Here is a 27,749-nt window from a genome sequence, read left to right on the forward strand (position 1 = left end):
TTGAAAGATCTTATAAAGCCTTGGTTTGATGATTCACATTCGAAGGCTTTAAAATGGTCCCAAATCAGAGCAGAAATGCGTGTATTTGTAGTCATGGCTTTAAATGTCGCATGATCTGCAATAGATGTTTGTTTTGTTACCCATAGTACTCTAAATAAAAATATATAATTTAACCAATATTTTGTGATTTTATGCTTAAAACTATTATAAACATGTCGCAATAACTATGAAAATTACTTTAACATTTGAAGCACTCCCATTGGTAGGTATTTATTCTTATTTTAAACAAAAGTGTATGCATTTTGATCAGTTAAATGGAAAACTATTTCATCAAATCTGTAATCTCAAATTGTCAAAACAAAATACTCATCATAATCACTATATGAGCAGAACCACTCACTTATTCATTTTCCTTTGGCTTAGTCTCTATTTCAGAGGTCGCCACAGTGGAATGAACTGGCAACTATTTCGGCATATGTTTTGCGCAGCAGATGCCCTTCTAACTACATCCTAGTACTGGAAAACACCCATACACACTTGTTCACACACACACACACACACTCATACACTATGGCCAATTTAGTTTATTCAATTCACATTTAGTCTGTAGGAAAACTAGTGCACCCAGAGGAAACCCATGCGAGCACAGGGAAATGCCAAACTGTAACCAGTGTTTTTTTTTTTTTTTTTTTGTGAGATGACAGTGCTAACCACAGAGTCACAGTGCATGAGAAAAAGAAGCAGAAGAGCCAATATATTTCAAATTCTACTGTTAAAGAGCAAAATTATAGAAAAAGAAATGAAAAAAGGTCAAATTAATTTAGTAATTTTTTTGTTTATGTGTTATATTATTTTATATTATATTATTCATTATTAAATTATTTTATATTATATTGTATTTTATTTTATATTAAATTATTTTATATTATATTATAGTATATTTTATATTATATTATGATTTTATTTTATATTATTTTATATTACATTATATTATTTATTTTATGTTATAATATTTGTATTATATTATATTATTTTATGTCATATTATATTATTTTATATTATATTATATTGTATTATATTATATTTGAATATTTTGTTATTTTATATTATTTTATTTTATATTACATTATTTTATTTTATATTATATTATATTTTGTCATTTTATATTATATTATATTTTTTATATTATATTAGAATATTTTGTTATTTTGTATTATTTTATTGTATATTTATATATATATTATTTTGTATTATATTATATTATTTTATATTATTTTATTTTTAATTATATTATGGGCGCTGCGGTGGCACAGTGGGTATCGCTGTCGCCTCACGGCAAGAAGGTCATGGTTTATGTGTGTAAATGAGTGTATGGGTGTTTTTAAATTGTTGATGAAATATTCTTTACTTGGATAAAAACGTCCTTAAAAACTTTTAGTTATTTTAATTATTTTTATTTTGACATTTTTATTTCTGTTTGTGATTGTGTTGGTTTATGTAGTAGTCAGAAGTAAATTAAAATAATGCACAAAATTATTTAAATTTTTTTTCATTTGAATTTCTGTATTTTCTGATTGTGATTTTAATTATAATGTTTTTTTTTTAATGTTTTTTATGTCATTTATGTTTTTAATGCATATTTCTATTATTATTATTTATTCATATTTTTAGTGTTTTTGTTAGATTAAGATTAAATTAAGTGCATCAAATCTAGTTTTGAATAAGAAATGTTGATAACAATAATAATAATAATTTTGCATGTTTTTTTCAGTAAATATATTTAATGTAATGATTTTAGATGTATGGTTTTTACTAATAGTTATATATTAGTATATATATTTTTTATAAAATGGTATATATATTTTAATGTTATTTAATTTGAGCTGATATTTACAATATTTCAAGTTATGAAATGTAGTTTTTAGTAGAATGTAGTGACCCTTGTGTGTTTGACAGGATGTGAAGGAGCTGAATCTGACTGACAATCCAGCATGGGAAGGTGAAAGGAGAAATATTAAAGGAGACTGTTATGAAGACATGCACCTCGCCATGTTCATCTGTCCTGTTGTGGGATTGGAGATGAGTGGAAAACACAAGTAAGGCCACGAGCATAGATTATTACCCAGATAAAATATGGCTTTTTTAACTTATAGTTTAATTATCACAGTGCAGTTCAACTAGGATGGCAGAAAACTACTAATTAAACACTTCAGTATTGAAATAATACCTGATTGTTGCCATAAATAATGAGAATAAATAAATGTTTTAGGTAAAAAAAAATGGTCTTACTTAAATTGAATGTTAACTGAAAAATAAAAATGTAAAGTATTTTTTAAAATAGTAGTTTCCACTGTATAGACACTGTAAAAACAGCATATAAATAATATATATATAATTTACATAGAAATGTAAATGGTGAGGCAGTGGCGCAGTAGGTAGTGCTGTCGCCTCACAGCAAGAAGGTCGCTGGTTCGAACCTCGGTTCAGCTGGCGTTTCTGTGTGGAGTTTGCATGTTCTCCCTGCCTTCGTGTGGGTTTCCTCCGGGTGCTTCGGTTTCCCCCCATAGTCCAAAGACATGCGGTACAGGTGAATTGGGTAGGCTAAATTGTCCGTAGTGTATGAGTGTGTGTGGATGTTTCCCAGAGATGGGTTGCGGCTGGAAGGGCATCTGCTGCGTAAAAACTTGCTGGATAAGTTGGCGGTTCATTCCGCTGTGGCGACCCTGGATTAATAAAGGGACTAAGCCGACAAGAAAATGAATGAATGAATGAATAGAAATGTAAATATAAAAATAAACCCAATTAAAAAAATTTATAACACTGGCATTGAAAGCAGTCTCGACAGCAAGGTGTTTACCGGTAATATAATATGTAACATACTTCATACACCAATTTGTGTTGTGTTATAAAAGCAATAAATTAATTGTTTTGATATTTTTCATAATGTTATTATATCCTACTTTAACATTCCTACTATGTAACTTAAGTGGCTGTTTTATACTGCTATTTGTACTATACTATATAGTACTATTACTATTAGACAGTAGAGAAAAATAAAAGAGTACAACTTCTCATGGTTTATATACAGTGCATACGGAAAGTATTCATAGCGCTTCATATTTTTCTTATATTTTAATGTTAAAATTCTACACACACACACACACACACACACACACACACACACACACACAAACACACATACACACATACATACATATATATATATATATATATATATATATATATATATATATATATATATATATATATATATATATGGATGGATGGATAGATAGATAGATGGATATATGGATGGATAGATGGATGGATGGATGTTCTTTTAAGTTTCGATTTTAACTATAGTGGAAAATATGTGTTAGTTCTTCCATGTTCAGCATGTTTCCCCCTAAAATGAAACCTGCTCTTGACATCTTCCTGTTTTTTTGTGGTTTTAACCTCAGTGCTTTTGTCTTTTGTCTTTGAGGTTTTTCTTCTTGCAAACCTGTGGGTGTGTTTTCTCAGAAAGAGCGCTAAGAGAGGTCAAGACTGTGATCTGCCATAAGGTGGGTGAAACGGGATGTTCTTGAATACAGCAAGGGAAAAAAAGTATTGAACACAACATGTTTATCAGTGATTTTGCAGTTAAAATCAAAATGATTAGCTCTTCTGTGAAATTTGAATTCTTTAAAAATGAACTTCACTTGGGAAATATTTTAAATCTAGTTTCGAGGGGATCACGTGCTTATGATTGATCACGGCTGGTCTCGCATTAGCTAACACATGATTCACCAATCAGATGATTCCCAACTCACTATAAATAACCAGAGTTTCTTACTTCAGTTGTCTTCGCCCCCTTCCACCTCATACTCCTCCACCTTTCTCTTTAAAGAGCGGCACGGCGACCCAGTGGCTTGCACTGTTGCCTCACAGCAAGAACATCACTACTTCAGGTCCTTAACAGGCGGGTTGGCGTTTCTGTACAAAGTTTGCATGTTCTCCCCATGCTCACGTGGGTTTCCCCTGGGTCCTACGGTTTCCTCCCACAATCCAAAGACATGCGACATAAGTGAATTGATCAATCTAAATTGGCATTAAAGGCGAGCTCTTAAGCAGCAGTATATCTATATAGCCATTTCTAATTTGTCAATAGCCCTAAATAAGGGGAGAGGGGGTTCTCGAAACCTACCTGAGCTTAAACTCCCCTTTTACCCTGCAAACAGGAGGGAGCCCCGGGCTCGAGGATCATATGAGCTCAGGGCTCTCCCCCGGAACAGCATGCCAAACTCACTTTACAATCAATCGTCAGCTAAGTGTGAACACTTGAAGTAATTAAGCAAAATAGTTTTTACTACTTTATGATAACTAAATTAATTAATCTTTGCCATGATGGCAATATGTGATATTTTACTTGCTATTTTTTAAATACTAGTAGCCACAGCCATATCACCTTGCAGCCCAAGATTGGTAACTCACTGAGGCTGTGCAGGGCTGAGCCTGGTCAATCTGGATGGGAGACCACATGGGAAAACTAGGTTGCTGCTGAAAGTGGTGTTGGTGAGGCCAGCAGGGGGCGCTCAAACTCGGTGTGTGTCCTAATGCTGCAGTAAAGTGAAGGGGACACCAAATTGTCAGTGGGCACCATCTTTCGGATGAGACATTAAACCAAGGTTCTGACTCTCTGTGGTCAAAAAAATCCCATGACACTTCTTATATAGAGTAGGGGTGTAATCCCAGTGTCCTGGCCAAATTCCCTCAATCGCCCCATATACAATAATGGCCTTCCAATCATCCCCATCCACCGAATTGGCTCCATCACTGTTTCTTCACCCCACCAATAGCTGGTGTGTTGAGCGCACTGGCAATGCGAGTGTGTGTGAGTGAAATGAGTCATCTGAAAAGTTACATGAGAAGCATTTCAAAAAGACCCAGAATTAGCAGGTACAACTATTTCTAAGGAAACCACAATGTCCTGTATGCACAAGAATCATGGAAGATGCCATAGCTAAAGAAAAAGCCTGCTGATGCTTAAAGTATACTGCACATCATTAGGCCAGGGATTCCCAAACTTTGTAGCCTGCAACCCCTCAAAATAACAATGCCAGTGACTCGCGACCCAAAATTGCTCTGAGGTGGTTATTAATGTACAAATATTGCGCACACAACAATAGGCCTATATAAACAGGAGCATATTGACAACACAAAAAAGTGCAACAGCCTAACAACCATATCATGTTTATAGTCATTTATCAATTTGTTTAATTAAATATTAACCTAAGCTAAAAAGACTGGTGGGCGCAATGTTTTCAGCACAAGTCTATTCTTGGTTTAATTTTAGAGACCGCCAAATATAGATCATTCTCAAACAAAAAAATTTAATGGCTTTTCATTTGCATGTTGTTGTTGTTTTTTTTTACTATTAAACCGACTATTTTTATCTTCTGTGGGTTGTGGTTAAAATGTGGCCATTCTTATAGTTTATTAAATATATTTTCATAGTTTATAGTTTTATAAATCCCCATGCGGCCGCCTGTCATTGTACTGCGACCCCCAAGGGGGTCCCGTCCACCACTTTGGGAACCACTGATTTAGAAAGCTTGTGAAGTTCTAGGAAAATATCATCTGACAATCCACATATAAATATCATCCACAAGACAATGATTCAGAAACGCACAGTTAAGCAAACTCTCAACTTTCTTAAGAAAAATCAAGCATCTCTATACTAAAGATGTCTTGAAGCTGTCATTACCAAAAAAGGCAACACAGACTTATTGGGAAAATGTGCCCTGGTGTACATTTTTTCGAACCCACAAATATGTGCTTGCGGGTATTTTTGTGCACATATTAAAGACTTCTGGATGTATATTACGCCCCAAGTCTAGGGGAAACAACATGGGCATAATAAACGAAGAAAAACAAATGTGTTGGGGTGGTGGATTTTCCAAACAAAACAAAAACTTAATGCAAAAAAAAAGACTACCTTCGGTCGACAACCAAACTCAGACACTCAGTTGAGAGTATATATATGAATAGATTTATTATAGAAAAATGTGGTTAATATAAATGCGCATCTCTTCAGGGTGACCACAGGCCAAAATAACAAACAAAAGAATCTATAAAGTAAATGCACTAAATGTCCTATTACTATTTAAAGAAAAATACAAAAAGCTTACCTTACTCCCTAAACATAAACATAGTCAAAAATAATCAATTAAAAAGAAAGGCCACCCCTACACGCTCAAACTCTCAAAATATTTTAACGTATGAGGAACATCAGTACAATATTGGTTGTTGGTCGTCGGCCGGAGGGGTGAGGGAAACTCAGGAGCTTCACTCCAAACACTGAACGCAGCGGAAATGAGCTCCCCGAGCCCTGCCAGAAGATCCTTTTTATACATGCCTCCTAGATCAGCAGCCAATCAGAACTCAAGGTCACGTGGTATGGGAGCCTATGGAATAACAGAAAAACAACAGGAAGGCGGGACAAAGGAAAAGACGTGCAATTGGCAATAATAAATAAATAAATAAACTTTAGTCGTAAAAATGTAGAATTAAATACATTTCAGTACGTTTGTTTAATGTTTTCCCTGTGTCAGGGAATTCAACATAACTAGGGCCAGACAGGGTTTGTGGATATTTTTTGCTGTTTCTGCTGAGAATTTTGTTAAAACAAATCTGTGGATTTATGTGGAATTATTATGGGAGTATCTCAACTAAAAACTTTATATATGAAAGAAAAATAGTAGCTCTCTTTTTTTTTTATGTTGCAAATCCAAATTTTATTCAACAATGCAAATCCATCTAGATCCACTTATTCGGTAAACAGAGCAAGTCTGTTATATAATATTTCTACTAAAAGACTGGAAATATTATTTGACAAACTGTATTATGAATAAATCAAATGAACATTTTCATACTATTGAATTGAATTTCAATTTATTAAATGGGATAGCCCCTTTAGGGGGGGTCCCTAAAAAGTTTAGTCAATAATATTACTGAAATTAATTTAAAAGCTGAATAATTATAAATTAACGCACATTTAAACAATTAAATAAATATAATCAATGGGCTAAAAATTTGTGGAAATCTGCTAATTTCTGCACGCGCAGATTCCATTTTGCCCTACACATAACTTAATTTCTGAACACATTTGTTTTGTTTCTTTGTATGTATGGATTACTTGGGTTGTTTCCAGCATTGTGAAAATGGTGTGCCAATATCAGCTTTAGAAATTGATTTACAGAGTAAAATGGTGACATTCGATGCTTGCATTACCCTTTGTATGTCGTGGCCTTTTATTGCTTGCATCTTATCTGTTTGTCTTTGTGTTACAACAGCTATATGCTAATGATCTTCCTGAATACTTGGAAAATCAATAACCAGGGGAAAAGTGGAAGGTTAATTCGTTTGTTTACTTTATGATAATTGTGCAGATAACAGTGAAAATGCTTCCTGTTAATGTTAATTTAAACATTTTACTTAAACATCGTTAAAAATAAAAGCTGTATTTGGTACGTTTAGATGCGAGTTAACGTAAACTAATAAACAGATCTTGGTTCTAATGTCAGTTATACATGAAACTCTATACAAATAACTGCTACAATTTTGGAGAATTGTTCGTTGATAGATGTTGCTTTTACAATACATATTAATGTTGTGACATTCAGTTTCTACATGGATCTGTTTCTGTTCAAAGCCAAACATTTATCATCAAGGAATTGTCTGTTTGGCATTGCTAGAATCCACATACTGCTTTTTTGTGCCTGGGTTTAGCTTGCTTATTACCTAATTTGAAGTTGATGGACATGTTCACGTTGCAAGAGATTTCTGCTTCAGAGTGTTATGGATATGGCTGATTCGTCTGTAGTTACAGTATAGTACAACTATAGTTCTTCATAGACTATTGAAAAATATATTGCTTAAAGAGGCTAATAATTTTGTCCTTAAATGGTGTTAATAAATTAAAAACTGCTTTTATTCTAGCCGAAATAAAACAAATAAGACTTTCTCCAGAAGAAAAAAAATATTATCAGACATACTGTGAAAATTTCCTTGCTCTGTTAAACATCATTTGGGAAATATTTAAAAAAGAAAACAAAATTCTAAGGGGGGCTAATAATTATGTATGAGGAAGCCGCTGTCATGTGCAAAAGAATGAAATGGCTTTGAATGCATAGATGCAATTTTTACGCCTTCACTTTTGAATGACCACAAGTGCTCTATGTATATTATAAATAAAGCAGCAGGACTAAGTGCACATTTTTATTATCCTCTGCAATTCATCCATCCTTAACTTTTCTTGTTTAATTAGTGTTATAGGTGAGCGCCGGAAATGTAATACCTTTTCTGAAGTAAGATGCTATTACTATAAAAACCCGGCTAGAAATATTAGGGGTGGAAGTTATCAATTATATTATATTATAAATAATATATTTATAATGATACTCGGATAAACTATTTGCAATTTCTCCATTCTCATACACCAAATATGAGCTCCAAAATGCTTTGTTTTTTGTTTCATTTTCTTTTTGTTTAGTTTTTGGTTTGTTTTTGTTTTGTGTGTTTTGTTTTTGTTTTGTGTTTTGGTTGGGTTTGGTTTGGTATTTTGTTTTTGTTTAGTTTTGTGTTTTTTGTTTTGTTGGTTTGGTTTGATTTGTTTTGTTTTTTGTTTTGTTTGGTGTGTTTTGTTTTGTGTTTTGGTTTGGTGTTTTGTTTTTGTTTAGTTTTGCGTTTTTTGTTTTGTTGGTATGGTTTGATTTGTTTTGTTTGGTGTGTTTTGTTTTGTGTTTTTTGTTTTGTTTCTGTTTTGTTTTTTGTGTTTTTTGTTTTTGTTTTGTTTTTATTTTTGTTTTTGTTTTGTTTTGTGTTTGGTTTGGGGTGTTTTGTTTTGTGTTTTGTTTTAGTTTTGTGAGTTGTGTGTTTTGTTTTTGTTTTTTTGTTTTGTTTTTGTTTTTTATGTTTTTTTGTGTATTGCAGGGTTGTAGGCTGCCAGCTGTTATTATTAGAAATAAAAATTTTAATAAATGTAAAAATGTCTAGTCATAATTTAATATTTGAAATAACAAGTAATGTTTAAAGTAATGAGAAATAAATAAGAAGTCATTATGATTTGTTCACTATTCGTTTGGTTTAATAATAACCTGCTAAGTTAACTTTTTGTTTTATTGTATTTGCTGAACATGTCAATATGCCCAGTGCTCATAACATTAGGGGCCCTATCATACACCCGCCGCAAGAGTCATTTTGACGTTTTGCGCCAAGCTGTTAAAATAGCATTATTATTTATAATATGATTTTTTATATTTGTTTTACTAAAAACAAGCTTAGATTTGCCCGCCTGTCAGTTTTCAGACCATATGGGGCACAGCATGTGTTTTAGGATATAACTCAGGTTTTTGAACACACTTCGTTTTTATTGTTCATTTATTTGTTTGCTGGAAATTAGAACTGAATTTAAAAATAGTTTTGAAGCAATTCTTTGCACTTAACAAACAAAATTTATTATTTATAGGCTAATTGATGTCTGTGTGTACAAGGTTTCCCTATCCGCGAGAGCGAAAATGAAAGTAGATAATTTATCTCTCATTCTCGTGCTGCAGATGCTCTGTTTTACTGTTTTTTTGCTAGTGAAATGCTCAGTTTTCCACTTCCACTTACTTTACGTCATGTAAATAGCTAATCTGCTTATGGCGCCACACAACTGGCTCTTAAAGGGAATGGGAGATAAGACTCTGATTGGTTTATTCTCAAAACACACCTATAACTCATTAAGAAAATAAGCTCAACCCTTTTAGACCATGTGCCACGGCGCAAAGCGCATTTTTCTTTCCTTAAAATAATAAAAGTGGATTCTGACACGGCACGCCCCTAATGCTTTTGCGCCCTGTGCTTTACACATTGCGCATGGATCGTCAAAATAGAGCCCTAGGTCTCTGCTGGCTTTAACTACTCATCTTATCTCGGGACCTGAACTAGCAGAACCCGCTCCAAGATTTGAGAAGTAAGATAATACTTTTATTGATAAACTATGGTGCGAGCGTTAAGATGCTTAAAACCCGCTTAAAAATTGCTCAAAATTATCTACAGCAGTCCTGGGAAATGGATATAGGCCCATGTAAAAACATTGATATAAAAAGGCTCAAAGATTTAAATATTGGTATTTATCTAACTCGCAGAAGCAATGACGCATTACAACCATTCACTCGAGAAGCAGCGAGTGATGAATCGCCACACACATATGCCTGATTCTCCCATAATGAAAGCGCTTTATCCAGTCGACCATGGTGCATGCATCGTGGTTTCCGACGTTGCTGTAGTTACCATCAACAAGGTCACCTGTACATGTGCATTTTTTACATAGACGTTGTGCAGTATTGAGACCAAACCTAAATAGGTAAAAAATAGTTTGAACGCTCTCTGCCTGCTTCTGATCTCTTGACATTCTACCAGCTTATGGTATCTGCCAAGTGCCAGGATGATGGTTTTCCTTTTATATCCATAATCTCTTTAACCTTGATGATCTGTTGCGTTCATTTTAAATTTATTAAAATCATAGGTAGTTTATTCAGTAAAGACTTCTTCTGTACAAAGTACTAACCTGCCGCAAATAGCAGGTCCATTCAAAACATTTCAGGGTGGCTGCGATAACTCATCTGTTTGGTTTAGGGGCCACGAGTTATAAAAATTTGGAAACCACTGCTTTAGTGGACCTAACATATATTAATGATTTAAACAATGTAATGGTTTAAAACAGTTGGAACATGTTGGGAGAAATATATATTTGTCTTTGAGTTAATTTGAATTATTAGCCCCCCTGAATTATTAGCCCCCTGTTTATTTTTTCCCCAATTTCTGTTTAATAGAGAGAAGGTTTTTTTCAATACATTTCTAAACATAATAGTTTTAATAACTCATTTCTAATAACTGATTTATTTTATCTTTGCCATGATGACAGTAAATAATATTTGACTAGATATTTTTCAAGACACTTCTACACTGCCTAAAGTGACATTTTAAAGGCTTAACTACTGTAGGTTAATTAGGTTAACTAGGCAGGATAGAGTAATTGGGCAAATTAATGTGTAATGATTGTTTGCTCTGTAGACTATTGAAAAAAAATGTTTAGCTTAAAGAGGCTAATAATTTTGTCCTTAAAATGGTATTTAAAAAATTAAAAACTGCTTCTATTCTAGCCGAAATAAAACAAATAAGACTTTCTTCTGAAGAAAAAAATATTATCAGACATACTGTGAAAAATTCCTTGCTCTGTTAAACATAATTTGGGAAATATTTGAAATGGAACAATTCAATGGCGGGCTAATAATTCTGACGTCAACCATAAATATAGATTTATATTTAATAATCATTATCAGAAACAACCCCAAAATAACTAAAAATTATTTTATTTATCAATTTCACTCTCCTTGCATTTACATGTAGCTTGTCAGGTCCATTTGAGCATGTGGATTAATAATCATAGGGAAAGATAAGCTGTGTGCTTAAGCAGTCAGCATTTCTGGTTTGATCTTTCTATGTCCAGTTTTTTACTCGGGTGCCTGAGTTTGATGGGTGCATTTTTCGGGTTTGTTTGCAATTAGGATTTGGACCGAGTTTAGCCATGGCTAATGCGTGTGCCATGCATGTCTCTGGCTCTCAGTAGTGAATCATTAACCTCTCAGTCTTCTGCCTCTGTCTAATTGGTTTCAGACTCAGCCAGCTAATGTTTCTCTGTGACATTTGTCTCAATGTATTCCAGTATTAAGGCGGAAATGAGCAAACAGCATCCTGAAGCTTCTGTTATCATATCTAAACCGGCGTAAACAAGTCAGCTGTGCTTGGACAAACATTTAGCAAGATTTGAATATAGAATATAACCCCCTTATGGTTATCCATTTGTAAGCAAATGTTTAACTATTCCAGGTGCTGTTAATCATAACCTGCGGTCATGTATTGTGTTACACACGTCTGGCTTTTGAATAGTAATGTTTCACTGTGTTTAACTCCAGGGAAAGCCACCAGGCTTGAACTCACCCGAAAGCCTAAAATAAAAAGCAAAAAGGAGCTTTTCTATGTGAACAGTTCTTACCCGTTTAACCTTTGCCATGCTGTAAAAGTTTGTGGTTGTTATATGTTCCTCTTTCATTTCAATCTATCTTAAAGGGCACCTATTTTACCCCTTTTTCAATATTTAAGATAAGTCTTTTACGTCTCCAGAATGTGTCTGTAAAGTTTCAGCTCAAAACACCCATCAGATTATTTATTATAGCCTTCAGAATATTGAATTTTCTGCTCTGAACACTGTATCTGTTTTTTGTGGCCTATGCCTCTAATGCTAGTACTCCCTGCCCACCGTGCCTATGTGCCTGTCATTGAAAATGCATAAGTTTTGCTACAGTTACGACATCCATCCACACAACGCTGGGGTTTTCTAACTGTGTAACAAAAGATAAGAAGATGTTGGTCATTTAAAATACAGACATATTACCTCTATAAATTAATGGAATACGGTAGTTTACCCCCTATTTTTAACGGTAAAGTATTAGCAACCACAGCAGCCATTTTTTACCGTAAATTTTACAGATTTATTTTTTACAGTGTGGCCGTATTCATTTTAAAGCTGCTGCTCCGTGTTAATGTGTATGAGGGGAAACAGACATCTGAAAACGGAGGCTTGGGTGCAGACAGTCGCAGTCTGATCGTTGCTTTTTCCGCAATATTAAGTAACCTACACAGTTTAGCCAGTTTTGCAAGTTTAATTACAAAGTCATCTTCACTGTATGCATATTTATAACAAAACGGAGCCTATAACATCACTGGCTCCTTTTTATTGAACATTCGAAACATACCCTCTCTTTTGCTGAATATCAGTTTTAGTAATCAATAATAGCCATTATTAAAGTATAAAATACAATAAGTTTGTACATTATAGGAAAAAAAGGCAAGCGATCAGTCAAATGTGCAGAATCAGTGTACACGGTTACATAAATTAATATATTAACTTATCTTTGCACTTAGTCAAAACACTTTACCTGAGAACATGTAATAGATTCAAAAACATGAGGAATATGTAGTTGGATAGACAACAAGATTATTTAAATATCACGTTTAAGAAATATAGTGAAATGAGATCCTGCGGTAGATTCTTGATGAGCAGTCAGACGTGCACAGCTCTCATCTGAGTAGATAACTGCCTAAAGCTCAGACGTCCACTTACGCTGAATCTCAAGCCAGAGAGAGAGAGAGTGTGCGTGCGTGCGTGTGTGGCCCCGTGATGTACATTTTCAGCGGTAAAGTGTGGACAGAGTTGTTCAAAGTGCTAGGTGAAACTCCCGTGTAGACGCAAAGGAAGCAGATCTCATATAACATTTGTGAGAAATACTACTGTAAGAACTTTCCCAATGATTATTTGATGCATTTTTTGTGGAGTTAATTCAAGCATTTCTGCGACGATGAGTCACACACAATGTTATTAAAAAGTTCACAGACACACACACAGTACGTGCGTTTAACTTTGCACTTTTTGCACAACAAATGTGACAGGATAGACATTAATGTCCACTGCTGTATGGATATTTGTTATATTAATGTACAAAATAAACCTGATTTAATGTCCACAAAACTAGATTAAAATGTCTTTTATAATTGTACAGATATGCGGCTGTGGCGATTTTACTGTCCTTACTTTATTACAAACATGCACAATTTTAAACTCAATCTTGATCACATTTCATAATGATTGATGATCACAGAGAGCTGAACAGATCTTTTAATTCCAGTTGCCTTGCGCACATCCTCTCTTGTTGATATGATTTTACATGTTACTACAGAGACATGTTAATACATGGCTGTCAATCAAAACGATGGATGGGGAAACCACACTCCTACATCACGTTGCGGTCGGCCTCAAATTTGAAGAGATTTGCATCCTATATTAACTTAAATTTAAAGAAAAAGATACTTCTTATTGTCTTTATATAACCCCAATATGTCAGTGGACACTCTATCACAGTTCTGTTTATCACAGTTCTGTCTAAACAGCTTACAAAAGAGGATTTTCATCATAGGTGCCCTTTAATTCACATTTGGTCCATTTTGTTTTGTTCCGGATTATTGAGGTGACACATTTATTAATATTATTAAGACCACAGTGGAAATAAAAGTGCTTGATCTATGTTTCATTGATCAAATACAGTTGACAGCAATGACCAAAAGCACAAAGACTAAACAAAATAAATGGTGCTGCATTTAAAATTTGACTACAGACTTCTTTAAAGCAGAATACATCACTTTTTGCATGAATATTTACATATTGAAACATGCAACTTGCTTTTATGACAGCTGTACAATGAAATGCTGTAATGGTGTGCAGTGAAAAACAACTCAAAACGTTTGGTTACTTACAACTTCTTTTTAAAGGAAAAGTTTGTTTATATTTTCATTTATGTATTTGCGTAATTCTTTATTAAATGCATACAGAAATTAAATTATTTTATTTTCACAGATAATTAAAAAAACTTTACATTGTTTTATAATTTAATATTAACGGCAGTATTTTGCTGAGCATACAACTTTATAAAGCTACAGTTTATTAATTTAGTAAATATCAGTGCAAAATATAAATAAATAAAATAAATATAACTTAGTCACACTTTATTTAAAAGTACAATTCTGCTATGAACAAGCATATAACTAAGAATTTTAGCTCAATAAATTACTCATTTGCTGCTTCTTAATAGTAATATAGTATGGTAATATGTAGGATTAGGGATGTAGAATAAGACCATACTATATAAATACTAATAAACAGCCAATAACTTCATAACAAGCAGGTAATAAGCCAGAAGTTAACATTGGGAAATGATACTTAAACCAAATTGTCTATTACTATTAACATTACATCTATTAATTTACTCCGCACTCATGAAATCTTCAGCGTTCACAAGTTTTCAATATTTAAACATCACAAGCTGCAGTGCCATGCAACTGCAGGGCCCGCAAAACTGCTAGCCCGACATCCCGCTCTTGTTTTCCAGTCTGGCTACCTAAAATTAATCTTAAAAAGGAAAATAAACATTACTTTAATGCTTTTGCATTCTCTCACAAATTGGGTAATTATATTGAATATAATTTTTCTGCCTGGAGGTTTTCACATGATTTTTTAGAGACAATTAATAAGTAAATAAATTAATGAATTAAAATAATTAAATAAAATGTGGTTATTTAAAAAAAAGCCTATAATCAATGCAATGTATGCAAATGTAGAACTTTCATATGGATGCAACTTTTATTTATTTATTATTTATTTGGTAAATGTGTGTATTTCTTTTTATTTAATAAATAATATATTTTCTATTCGGGCCACTTACACTTATTTCAGGTTACTAAAAACAATAAAGTGTTCTTGCCCAAAAAACTACTAGGGATTTAGAAATTTTGCGAGCCTTGAAATGGAATATTTATGAAAATATTATCTACATGAGAAACTTGATTTTGCGATGTTCTTCATTTGTGGTTTTGTCTGTAGCGTGTAGATGCCAGCTAGCCTGTAAACTTCTGAATGTCTGTGATATTCAGTCAGACACAATCTCCTGGTGTTAGAATGAGCGTGCGGTTTACGACTTCCACTTCTGTGGTGAGATGCCATGATGGTTGAATGGGAACAGTTGCTTGCTGGAGAACTTTATGTCTGTGCCACAGTTCCATACAGTCCAGTGCTTCTGGGAAGCTTGCCATTTCAAACTTATTAGCGAACATGCTTTCTTTTTCAATAAGCCATGGTAGGTCGCCAATCCCGTAAACGCAGATACCTCTGATGTATTGTCCTGCGGACACAATTAGTTTTCATCATCAGTAAGAGTGGAACATGTCTACATAAAAAAAAAAACCAAAAAAAAAAAAAAACTGTCTGATAAGTTGATAACATGATGACTATGCAAAGGGCTTGTCTGCAGGCTGAAATAAATAAGGGCGAGAGGAAAAAAATGATTCACGCATTATGATTCTCTCTTCACTTGGACAGCTTTTTACTTTAATGTTCCATGGTGGAATGATTGCCGTAGCTCATTTTTAAGAAATACCTGAAGACTTAATCCTCCAACAATAGCTCTCCCTATTTATTCTTTATCTATTTTTTAACCTGTTTGTTTGTTTTGTTTGTTTGTTTGTTTGTTTGTTTTAATAATAAAAAAAGCTACACACAATGCTAAAATAAGTAAGACTTGTCATTACGTATACTTATTGTTGCTTATTATTTCATTTATCCATTTCATTCAGTTGATTTGTCCATTATCTATTCTCCATTTTTTAAGTTGCTACGAATAAAAGTGTCTGGTAGAAATATAAATGTAATTTTTTTTTATAAATGCACTTGCATCTCCAAATGTGTTTTATGATTGAAATTTAATGCAAATATAGTTGATTACGTGTTTAACGTGATGGAAAAATCTGATTCGGTAAAATAGATCTGTGCAAAAATCAGAACTTTGCTGCTGACTAAAATATGAAATGAGGGATAAGGAAAATCCTCACTGCTTTTTTCTGGAAATATTTGCGATACTATAAGCACTTTCAGATCGTGACATGATATAAAAAAAAAGATTAAAAGGTAGAATTATTTGATTTATTCATTAATTTGTGATTACTTTAAAATGACTATGTAATTAAAAACCTTCTTAAATGATATATCCATAGTGACCTTGTTGAGTAGTAAAATTAAAATGGAAATAAAAAGAAAAGGAAGTATTCCCACACTTTTAAGGTGCCTAAAATTTCCAACCCTAGAAATAAATGCTATATTTTACTGTAGGAATGTTTGTGCTTGTACCTTTACAACCCTGATGTGCTGTTCCTTGTTGGTCACTCCATTTGACTGCGCGGACATTACCTTCCCATTCTCCTTCTACATTGCTGCCTGGTGCTTCTGTGTAAACATGGAAAAACGGTTTTATGATTCGGAGACCACATGCTTCCTGTCATCGTTATTATTACCAAAGCTTGTTTATCTGAATTGGTTTACTGGAAATAACAGTGAGTCAAGAGCCTTTTAATGCGATAAATGACTACACTGATACTGTGTTATCAGGTGAGGACGAAACTAATGAAATGACTGTTCAGGTGTTGTCTTGTTTGTCAGCAAACCCTAAATATAATGGAATTAAATAATCAATTTGATTGTCTATTTGCATGTACTTTTTACTCTGAAGTGCCCTTCGCTGGGTAATATATCCCGCTTGAAATTTATCAGGTTTTTTTTTTTAAATAGAAAGCTCTGATTGAGGGATTTAAACTTTTGATATGTGGCAAACAAATAGGTGAACGCTCATAATACATCCACAATCAAATACTCGAACCCTCATAATACTTTCACAGCAGTTAATAAATCTACGTTGTAAATAATTTTTTTTCACCCGTGATATTGCATCACAATATAGTCACAGTTATGGTTTGATGACTTTATTGTCATCTTGTCATAGCCTATCGGAAGACATTTTTTTAATAGACATTTGTCATCATAAATTACATTTGACAAAAAAGCTGTTATTAATCATTGTCTGTCATTTGAAATAATAACATTTCAAACATTAAAAGATCTGATAACTGTGATAAGACAACTGGAACATTTTACAGGTATATTTATAGATACTGAACTGAACTTTGAACTGATTTGAGATGAGGTGAAGGATGACCTATTGCATTGTGAAGTCTTATCTGTACTGCTTGCCTGATATGCTAGTATGCGGTACAATCTGAAATATATATATATATATATATATATATATATATATATATATATATATATATATATATATATATATATATATATATATATATATATATATATATATATATATATATATATACATAAAAAATATGTTAATATGTATACACATAAAAAAAATAGCTTAAAGGGGCTAATACTTTTGTCCCAAAAATGTTTTTAAAAAAATTCAAAACTGCTTTTATTCTAGCTGAAATAAAGAAATAAGACTTTCTCCAAAGGAAAAAAATATTATCAGACATACTGTAAAAATGTCCTTGCTCTGTTAAAAACCATTTGGGAAATATTAAAAAAATAAGAAAAAAAATCTAAAGGGGGCTAATAATTATGACTTCAACTATATATATATTTATCTTCTTCTTTGGTCCTTAGTCCTGTATGGTTGTGAAAAAATCGAAAAAAATATATAACCTAAAGAGGCTAATAATTTTGACCTTAAAAAGGTTCTTAAAAAATGAAAAATTGATTTTATTCTTGCTGAAATAACTGTGTCCAGAAAAAAAAAAAAAATATATATATATATATATATATATATATATATATATTATCAGACATACTGTGAAAATTGCATTGCTCTGTTAAACATCATTTGGGAAATGGTGGACAAAAAGGGGGAAGAAAATCTAAGTCGGGCTAATAATAATTCTTTCTTAAACACTAAGTTTACCATAAAACTTCTTTTTTACCATAAAAAAGTTTATAATTTAACAAAAAAAGTGTATTCTAGTGATTTTTTAAAGATGAATTTCAGCTTCATTACTCCAATCTTCAGAGTCACATGATCCTTCAGAAATCACTCTATTAACAATTACATACTGTATCTACTCAGATGGTTAGGTGCTTCTAGCATTGAGCTAAGTTAAAGCAAAAAATGTATTCACTCATTCATAACTCAGTCGGTATGAGTTCTGCTTGATATAAGCAGTTTATGAGTTAACATAACTCTTTTCCATTAAGTCAAAGTAACTTTTTAAAAATATATAAGTTAAACTAACTTATTTCCTTCAGTGATTTTCACTGTTGTATTGTTGTTTATATAAAAAAGGTGATTTACCCTTAATGTGGTTTAGCGTCACCCAGTAATGCTCATCTGGACTGTAGCTGTCTTTAGACCAGCTCAGCAAGTCTTTGGCCACTGGGTTGTTGAGGACATACTCCACAAACGGTCTTGTCAAGGAGTAATAAGCCGTCCCGAAGTAAATCTTCAAATTATGCGGTGGTGGTCCCTTCTTTCTCCCAGTCTGAGCCACGTGGGTGTTTTTTACCTCCACATACTGAAATGCAGTCCTGTACCTCATACTAGGCGGCTGCTTGATTCCCGGTGTCATGTTCCTGTCTTTCCATTCAGGAGTTTGCATGTACCGCACCAACTCCAAATTGGTCTGGATGGGGTAATCCTGACCGCACAAATTTATAACCTTTTTCCATTGAATTGGAGATTCCACCAAGTCTTTCATGCAGTTAATGTCGGCCTGCAGACGGGAAAAGCCTGCGTAGGTTACTTTTACATTGACCGATGAGAGGAAAACGTTTGGGAAGCATCTGGATAGGTTTCTGACGCTCGACTTGTATTTTTCTGATGCTTTCTGGTCGATGTGAATGCAGTAGACGTTTTGCGGTGCATAAATGGCTCTCAGGAGTCGCACAAATGTTGCAAGCTCTTTGTGTATGGTGATGATGAAAGCCAAAGGATAATCTTCTTCTTCTTTGCTCAGCGGTGCTGTGATGAAATGCAGCTGGGACAGCAGTAGATCACAGTTGGTGTCTGGTTGGATGTGATAGCTGATTTTCTCACAGTCTTTTCTTTGCCATTTAAACCCGGGTGTTGCAGGTGGAAGAATGTCACAGGTGTTGGATGGTGGGCGTGGTAGTGGTGGTGGGGTTGGGGATAGGGTGGTCAAGTCATTTATAGGAAGAGGGTCACTAGCCACTTTGGCTTTAAGGTAGATTGCAGAACATATTAGGGTGCAAATTCCAAGGCAGAAGAGAAAACTGCACTTGGTGTTCTCAAGCTGGACCATAATAGTCCAACATCTGAAAAGCAGCTACAGACCTCCTGGAAACAGAGAAGAGGGAAATGATCACAGGTGGTTAGATTGTAAAAATAAACATTTCCTTTTCTGTTAATCATTAAATTAGCTTCCTTAACACAGGAAATTAACTGTTTCATTTAATATAGACACATACAGTCACGCAGTCCACAGTCCATACAGCATCATGAAGTAAAAAAAGGAATTATCTGAGAAATTAGTTTAAAGTTTTCTGCTTAAGTGCATATTAAAATGTAAACATGTTCCTGTGGTTTCTTTTTCATTACTATTTTCATCTCATATTTCTGCATTTACACTAGCTGCATTAGATATCTTTGATGATGCCTATATTACAGCATTTATTAAACTAGGTTAATCTTAATTTGTTCATTCTTTACACTGCAAAAAAAAAAAAGCCTTTTCTAACTTAGATTGATTTTCTTAATAATAATAATAATAATTGACTTATTTTAAGAAGTAATATCCCAAAATCGAGTTTTTTACTATAATAAGCAAAATAATCTACCAGTGGTGTAAGCAAAATAATCGTATTTTTCGTTTTGACATAAGATTATTTTGCTTATTTTAGTGAAAACTCACTTAATTTTGGCAATTTAACTTCTTAAAACAAGTGAATTTTTTTTGCTTGTCTAGAAAATGCTTCTTATTTTTTTAGGGAAAAACTCATCTTCATTTTGACTTTTTTTCCCCTTAAAACAAGACAATATCTTTTGCACGTCTGGAATTTTTAAAATGTTTTGATTAGAAACAAGACAAAAACAATCTAAGAACAGCATTTGTTTTCCTTTGTATGTTTACTTTGTATACTTGTATATGTAGTAAAATATCATTATTATAACATAAATTACAAGTTATTATACTGTGAAATGTGCTTTTTAGTAGTTGTATTAAAGAAAATGGTTCCAAACAAATTGTATATATACCTATATATTATATACCTGTTTATTTTTTCCCTAATTTTTGTTTAATGGAAAAATAATTATTTAACACCTTTCCTAACATAATAGTTTTAATAACTCATTTCTAATAACTGATTCATTTTATCTTTGCCATGATGACAGTAAATAATATTTGACTAGATTTAAGACACTTACAGCTTGAAGTGATATTTAAAGGCTTAACTGGGTTAATTAGGTTAAATAGGCAGGCTAGGGTAATCAGGCAAGTTATTGTATAATGATGGATTGTTCTGTAGGCTTTTGAAAAAAAAATGATAGCTTAAAGGGGCTAATAATTGTGTCCTTAAAAAATAAAAAAACTGCTTTTATTCTAGCCGAAATAAAACAAATAAGACTTTCTCCAGAAAAAAAAAAAAAAAAAAAAAAAATATATATATATATATATATATATATATATATATATATATATATATATATATTATAGGAAATACTGTGAAAATGTCCTCGCTCTGTTAAACATCATTTGGCACATATTTTAATAATGAAAAAAGCAAAGGGCTGATTTCAACTGTTTGATAAGTGTTCAAAAAATTTATTTGAAGAAATTCCTTTATATTGATGTTTAGTGATGGGGAAAGTTAGTTTAGAAAGTAATGCATTGCAATATTGAGTCACTCCCCAAAAAAGTAACTAGTTCAGTACTTAGTTTAAGTAGCAATGCATTACATTACTTTTGAGTTACTTTTAATTCACTTTTTATTACCTGACTGAGGCTTGATCTCTCAGAACTTGTTTTTTCCCTTTCAATTTTTAATAGAGGAGCTCTGCAATTAACAACACAATGTATAACCTTCATTTACCTTTAAAAAAAACGCATAAAAAATAATATTGTAGGATAATTTTATCTGAAAACTTCATGAGCCCAGAGCTCTACATGCCGTATACAGATTATTGATAGTTTAAAGCAATGTGTTTGCTACTTTAATACTATTTGTCTTCAGTAAAATCACTGACCATTGAAACTATAATCCCCTTTTCCTTTTTTTTTACGATGAGTTCAAAATAATGAACGCATTCTCTCATTGACTGCGTGATTCATTGTGACTACTTTCACTTTAATTCAGCAATTTATTTTTAAAAACTCAGTCATTAAACTAAAAAGTAACTCGTATTACATTTTAAAAAGTAACTCAAAAATTGCTCATTTTTTAAAAGTAACAGAAAAGTAATATTATTACGTACTTGTGTTGCAAGCATTACCCCCAACACTGTTACTGTTGATGTTTTAGTCAAAATTTCCTGATGCAAATAATTAATTAAGCTATGGATCAATGTCATAAAAGTGGATTGTCACTTGTGATCTGTCACGTAAAATCGGATCACGTCAAGTATTAAAGTTTACTTAATGCATTATCTGATGAGTGTTGTGAAATCATGGACAGAGCTATTCACATCATAAAGTAAACGTATAAACATATTTGTATGTTTAACCAAGGTGTCTCGTGAGGGTTTGTATCTCTCATAGTGACGCATAGTGATGTGGTCCCTCGGTACACACTTTGACAGTGCTGAGCATTGTCTTCATATTTCGGTCTTGTCTCCCCTGGATATATCTCTGTCCTTTCACTCTTTTACATGCTCCAGAACTCCCGGGTGTTTTTTTAATAGCACCCGGGAGATCCTCATTCACCTCGAGGTCTGTAAAAGGTCCCAGTTGCTGGATGCAAAGGAGCTTTGATATCAGTTTTGTAAGTTCTTTAATGAACCCTCTGGGACTTTTATAACATGCTGGCGTTTCCCATTGTCACCCAAAGAATGAAAAGCACACACCGTTCTGACAGGTTCATGCAGCATGTATTCTGCGCGACTTGTTAGTTACACTTTAGCTGAAGTTTATGGCTCTGCTATCTACATCTCTTCTGCTTTAAAGCCTCTGGAGGATTGTAAAAATTATGCAATGGGTTTTTACTAATATTATTTTTACAGTAGAGCTGTATGACTGTATGTTTCAGTAAGTGCGACAGAGTTTCAGGTCAAAAGTTGGAATAGATACAGATTTTATATATCGTTCAAGTAATTCTCTTGTTGGATTTGTTTTATTACACTGTAAAACCCAACCGTCAACTGTAGGGATGTAACGGTATCAGAATTTCACAGTACGATAATACCTCGGTACGGTATTTATTGAATAATTTACAGGAAAAACAAAACTAATGAAAAGACTCGAAAAAAGTGCCAAAAGTGTTTATTTACCTTAGCACTGAACATATCAATGACATACAAATTAGCCATCTATCTGTAAGTTTCGAAACAGGAACTTTAATAACAAAAAACTATTAAACCATATAAAAAAATAAAGTTTTAATTTAGTATTGTTGAAAACTCAGCACATTCAACATTTAATCACTCACTCACTTAGATAGAGATGGGTTTTTTAAGGAAAATTATCATATAACTATAATCTGGTAAAAGCTGGGATCTCTGGGCATGTCCCCTGCAACAGAAAAAAAAAAACCTCTCATTTATGACTGAGGTTTCTGGGACAGAGAGATATGATTTAGCCAAGGTTGACAGCAGTGGGTAACGTTGTGCATTGTCTTTCCACCACTTGAGAGGACAAGCCATGAGTGAGATAGAGGTCTCTTTGTGGTACAAGTCAATGTCTGCATCAATCTAACAAGTGTGCTGTGTTCTGCAGTCCCCATGACTGTTTTTAGTCGTATTCCCCGACTTATATTTCACCACAGTCTGGCAGTGCCTGCATACTGTTTTTTTCTTTGTCTGTCACCTTTTCTCCTTTTTCGTATCTTTTTAGAAAGAAACCGAAATGCTTCCACACATCCGATTTAAAACCCGCTTTAGGTTCAATCATTTCCAGCTCTTTTTCTTCCCCGCTACTAGCAGCACACTCCATTTCCGCATTACTGGATCTGTAGTGACAACAGACCGCAAAAGATGATGGCCACGCCTAGGCTGATGGGAATTGTAGTTCCCGCTACCTCCCGTTCACTTCATTCGCCTAAGCTAACTTTTCTCAGAAATATAGTTTTATTGAGTCATCCGCCAACGGTAATATTGAAAAAAATTACTATTGCGGTATGACGGTATTTACAATATTGTTACATCCCTAGTCAACTGTATCAAATGAAATGAGTGTAGTTAATTAAAAATTGACTAAAAGTTAATTCTACTCATCTGAGTTTTGAACTCCGTGTTGAAGGTATGAGTTAATTAAATACCTCACAGAGTACCTGCGGGGTCTTAAAAGCATTAAAAAATATTACATTTGATAATGGGGCGAGGCAGTGGCGCAGTAGGTAATGCTGTCGCCTCACAGCAAGAGGGTTGCTAGGTCGCTGGTTCGAACCTCGGCTCAGTTGGCGTTTCTGTGTGGAGTTTGCATGTTCTACCTGCGATCGTGTGGGTTTCCTCTGGGTGCTCCGGTTTCCCTCACAGTCCAAGTACATTCGGTACAGGTGAATTGGGTAGGCTAAAATTGTCCGTAGTGTGTGAACACTTGCTGGATAAGTTGGCGGTTCATTCCGCTGTGGTGACCCCGGATCAATAAAGGGAATAAGCCAACAAGAATATGAATGAATGAATGAATGAATGAGTCAAAGAAAACATACTAAATATTACACTACCCTTTTTAATTCATGGTTATTTATTTTGGAAGATCTGATATCCAAATAAGTAAATCATAATCAATAAATACTCATTTAAAATTGTTTGATGTTTTTCCTCTAGAAAAAAAAATATTTATGAAGTTATATGAACATTGAATTGTCAAAAACTCATTATAAAAGGGTTAGCCATTGTATAAATGTGTTTTTTTTTTCAATTCAACATTCAAATTAAAGTATTCAATACAGAACCTCTAAATATAAATTTAAATGGATACATACCCATTATCAGATAATTTTCCAAAACAAACAAAACAACGTTTTTGTAAAAATATATTTTATGTGATCTAAGAATTTTTAGATATTTGGACTAGAAATGAGTAAAATGCAATAGGTAAAGCATACTTTGCTTTGTAATTATTACATTTCTGTACCTGAATACTTTTTGACGCCCCAGAAAATTGTCAAATAATGATGTTCAAACTATCTTTTGAAAAAGTATTCATATCGCAATAATTATCTCAGAAAAATTAAATATCATATCGCTATATCTGCTTTTTTAAATATCGCGCAGCCCTACTTTATTTATTGTTTTAATCATCAATCAATCATTTAGTCATTTAACTTTAGCATCAGTTAAATAGTTTTCAAAGGTGTAACTTTTGTGCACAACATGTGCTATGCATACAGCATTGCTTCATCCTTATGTGTAGTGCAGGGGTGCCCAAACTGGGTTCTGAAATGCCGGTGTCCTATCTGTAGTTCCAACCACAATCAAACACACCTGGGCTAGCTAATCAAGCTCTTACTAGGCTTTCGAGAAACTTCCATGCAGGTGTGTTGATGCAAGTTGGAGCTAAAATCTACAGAACACCGGCCCTCCAGGACCGAGTTTGCGCACCCCTTGTGTGGTGTTTTAAATACTTAATTGTAAGATTTCTTTTTAGTTCTTATGCTGCCTATGTAGGAAGTGAGACTGGTTACTGGTTTGGAACAGAACTGTATTTATCATCAGTTTCTAGATAACATGGGAAGTCAGATTTGCTTGATCATGCAGATATGCTGTTCCCGTGCAAATAGATTTTAAGGGCACATTTCTCTACCTCTGACTAATGCATTTCGGTTTTAAATGTAAGTGATATATTTCCGGAGATACATGGTTAAAATTATATTTAGCAGAACAGCTTGATAAAGTGAGAACACCACGAGAAGTCTACAATTAGTGGCCATTAAGTCCTCTAATCTCTCATCTTTTAGCACAGACTGGCGAGTTGATGCTCGCTTGTATTTTAGATGTAATAGATGGTAAATGACTGTCAGAACTGCAGAAAAATTAAATAAATAAATGACCCTTGCAAACTTGATCACCTGAAAAGTCAACGCATGTGAAGCAATTCTCTGATTACTCATGAAAATTGTGAATGTATGTGGTTATGGTGAAATTTTTGTGACAGGTGGTTTGCTTTGTTATTAAATAGTATTATCCCTGCTTGAAATAAGAGCAGGGAAACATTTGTAAAACATAAAACATTTACAAATGTGAAACATTTGTAAGTTGCTTTGGACAAAAGTGTCTGCTAAATGACTAAATGTGAAAGTAGGACATTTTTCACAGTATTTCCTATTATATTTGTCTTTTGGAGTGTTATTTTTTATTTTTTTTCTTGGTTGGAAAAAATATATATATTAGAATAAAAATAAAGCTTTAAAGTTTCTTGATTGCCTTGGATAAATGTTTCACGGTATAACGTTATTGTGATTACCGCTCTAAAATATGTTCTTTTTTAAATGTCTGGGTATAAAACAACTTTTTTTTCCATTGAAAACAATGTTTTATTTTGGGAAACATTTCTGCTCAAAAAGTAAAGGGAACACAATGTATCTCCAAGTATTCTCTTAGTTTTTTTTGTGCAGTATATTCTGGAACAGTAAACATGTCAGGCTATATAATTAAAATAAATCATTGACCTATTTCATTCAAAAGCACAAATTTCTTCATAACACATTGAAAAAACACCCACATTTAAAAAAAAAAAAACTTTATGTATACCCTAGGAACTTCATAATAAATTATTTTAGCAGTTTTAAAACCTTGACTTTTTTCAAACCACATTAAACCATGAAACTGCTCATTATGCCTAAATATTAGCCCCCTATAAGTAATTATATTTGGTGCATCTTTGAAAAAGAATACAAATCTCACTGGATGGCTGATAATTTTGTCTTTAAATGTATATAGAGAGCAAAACAAGTATTGACATTTTACTTAAACTAATAAATCATGTACATCCAGAGAAACTCTATTGTTAACAAAAATTTAAATTAATTATTGAAATTGATTTTTAAGCAGTGCATTAAAAGCTAACATGCTTTTAGAAAAGAGACAGTAATATTATGTTTAAAAATGTTTATGATGTGGCATAAATCAACAGTGTCTATTAATGATCGATTATTGATGTATTTAAGCAAATTGTTGACTAACTTTGATATCAAGCTAAGCTTGAAGTAATCATCACAACATGACATTATTATCCTGTCACTTTGAATATAAAATAATCTCCCTGTGTCATAAAAGACACTTGATTCAGTCTCATAGGCTGTGAACTGTAGTATATGCTCAATGTAAAAGATGGTGAAGCCTGTAAAACTTCTGTGAAACTTAAAGCTTGAAGAGCAGCAGATTTGTATTGTTTGATTATTTGCCAACATGAAGACTTTCAGCTTCAACAGGTTTCCTATCAATATTTCTAGTAATAATTTCTAAAACAGGAAGGGCAAAGTCGGCCACGAAAGTCTAAAAATATGTATATGATCAACCTGATTAAGAGCTTTTAGGCACAAAACATCACTGATCAAAATAAAGAAATGCTATTCTACTCCTCCTGTTTGATTCAAATTGTTAATACCAAGATTTAACCTGTTGGATTTGTACATTGATTGTAATCTTCCATGTTAATGTTTAACCAGCTAAATTCTGCATTATTATAATATTTTTTATTTTAAAAATCCTGATTTCATTGACATTTTATATTTCAGTATTTCCCTTGTGTTTAAATGGCAAACTAATCCTCCGTACAGGCTTTCCACTCCACATGTTTTGGTATTCTGAAGTATAAACATTGAGCGCAGCCCAATAAAATCAACGTGTTGCCTACCTTTCAGCTCGTGTCCGCTCCTGTAAATGGGAAACCAGATTAAACATTCACAAACATGTGCGTCTCTCGGAGTCTTGACTTCCACATGACCTCAGTCTATAAAGTGAGCCCAAATCCAGCGTCAGTGCATCAGAGAAAGCCTCTGCTTTGTGTGTGAATTTCTTTTCTCTTTTTTTTTTTGTGCTGTTGTTGCTGTGATCTGCTCCTACGAGCGGCTGCTCAGTTACACCTCCCTTGAGAGGAGAGGA

The 27,749-nt window shown here is 33.2% G+C and overlaps 3 protein-coding genes across 6 annotated transcripts in view; 1 reads left to right on the forward strand and 2 right to left on the reverse strand.

Annotated features, from left to right (window-relative positions):
- Window positions 1-27,749, reverse strand: part of slc12a5a (solute carrier family 12 member 5a) — a 2,560,186-nt gene that overhangs the window by 2,090,566 nt on the left and 441,871 nt on the right. The gene's annotated exons all lie outside the window — the stretch shown is intronic.
- Window positions 1-27,749, forward strand: part of rtf2 (replication termination factor 2) — a 65,187-nt gene that overhangs the window by 5,741 nt on the left and 31,697 nt on the right. For all 3 annotated transcript variants that reach the window (XR_015492495.1, NM_199742.1, XM_087255043.1), the window contains 2 exon segments: window positions 1,957-2,096; window positions 3,485-3,563. Coding sequence is in view for 2 of the 3 variants with exons in the window: in NM_199742.1 (NP_956036.1) it covers window positions 1,957-2,096; window positions 3,485-3,563 (219 nt within the window). In the remaining variant the exon portion in view is untranslated.
- Window positions 13,658-27,710, reverse strand: gcnt7 (glucosaminyl (N-acetyl) transferase family member 7). 2 transcript variants are annotated; one of them, XM_087258217.1, is made up of 5 exons: window positions 27,502-27,710; window positions 24,134-24,268; window positions 18,828-19,829; window positions 16,820-16,915; window positions 13,658-15,818 (listed from the first exon to the last, which is right to left on the reverse strand). In XM_087258217.1, the coding sequence occupies exons 3-5, from the start codon at window positions 19,792-19,794 to the stop codon at window positions 15,571-15,573; spliced, it is 1,311 nt and encodes a 436-aa protein (XP_087114343.1). In that variant the 5' UTR covers window positions 19,795-19,829; window positions 24,134-24,268; window positions 27,502-27,710; the 3' UTR covers window positions 13,658-15,570. The 2 variants fall into 2 exon arrangements, with proteins under 2 accessions (XP_087114343.1, XP_087114342.1); XM_087258216.1 differs by lacking the exon at window positions 24,134-24,268.

Source organism: Danio rerio, chromosome 6, assembly GCF_052040795.2.
Source record: "Danio rerio strain M-AB ecotype USA chromosome 6, GRCz13ab, whole genome shotgun sequence".
Lineage (NCBI taxonomy): Eukaryota > Metazoa > Chordata > Actinopteri > Cypriniformes > Danionidae > Danio > Danio rerio.

What these genes read in the sequence shown, in the direction of transcription:
- gcnt7 (XM_087258216.1), bottom strand. Translation starts at nt 19,794, where the DNA reads ATGGTCCAGCTTGAGAACACCAAGTGCAGTTTTCTCTTCTGCCTTGGA. An exon ending in GACGCTAAACCACATTAAGG is followed by an intron (nt 16,916 to 18,827) that starts GTAAATCACCTT and finishes ATGTTTACACAG; the next exon opens with AAGCACCAGGCAGCAATGTA. An exon ending in AGCACATCAGGGTTGTAAAG is followed by an intron (nt 15,819 to 16,819) that starts GTACAAGCACAA and finishes TTGTGTCCGCAG; the next exon opens with GACAATACATCAGAGGTATC.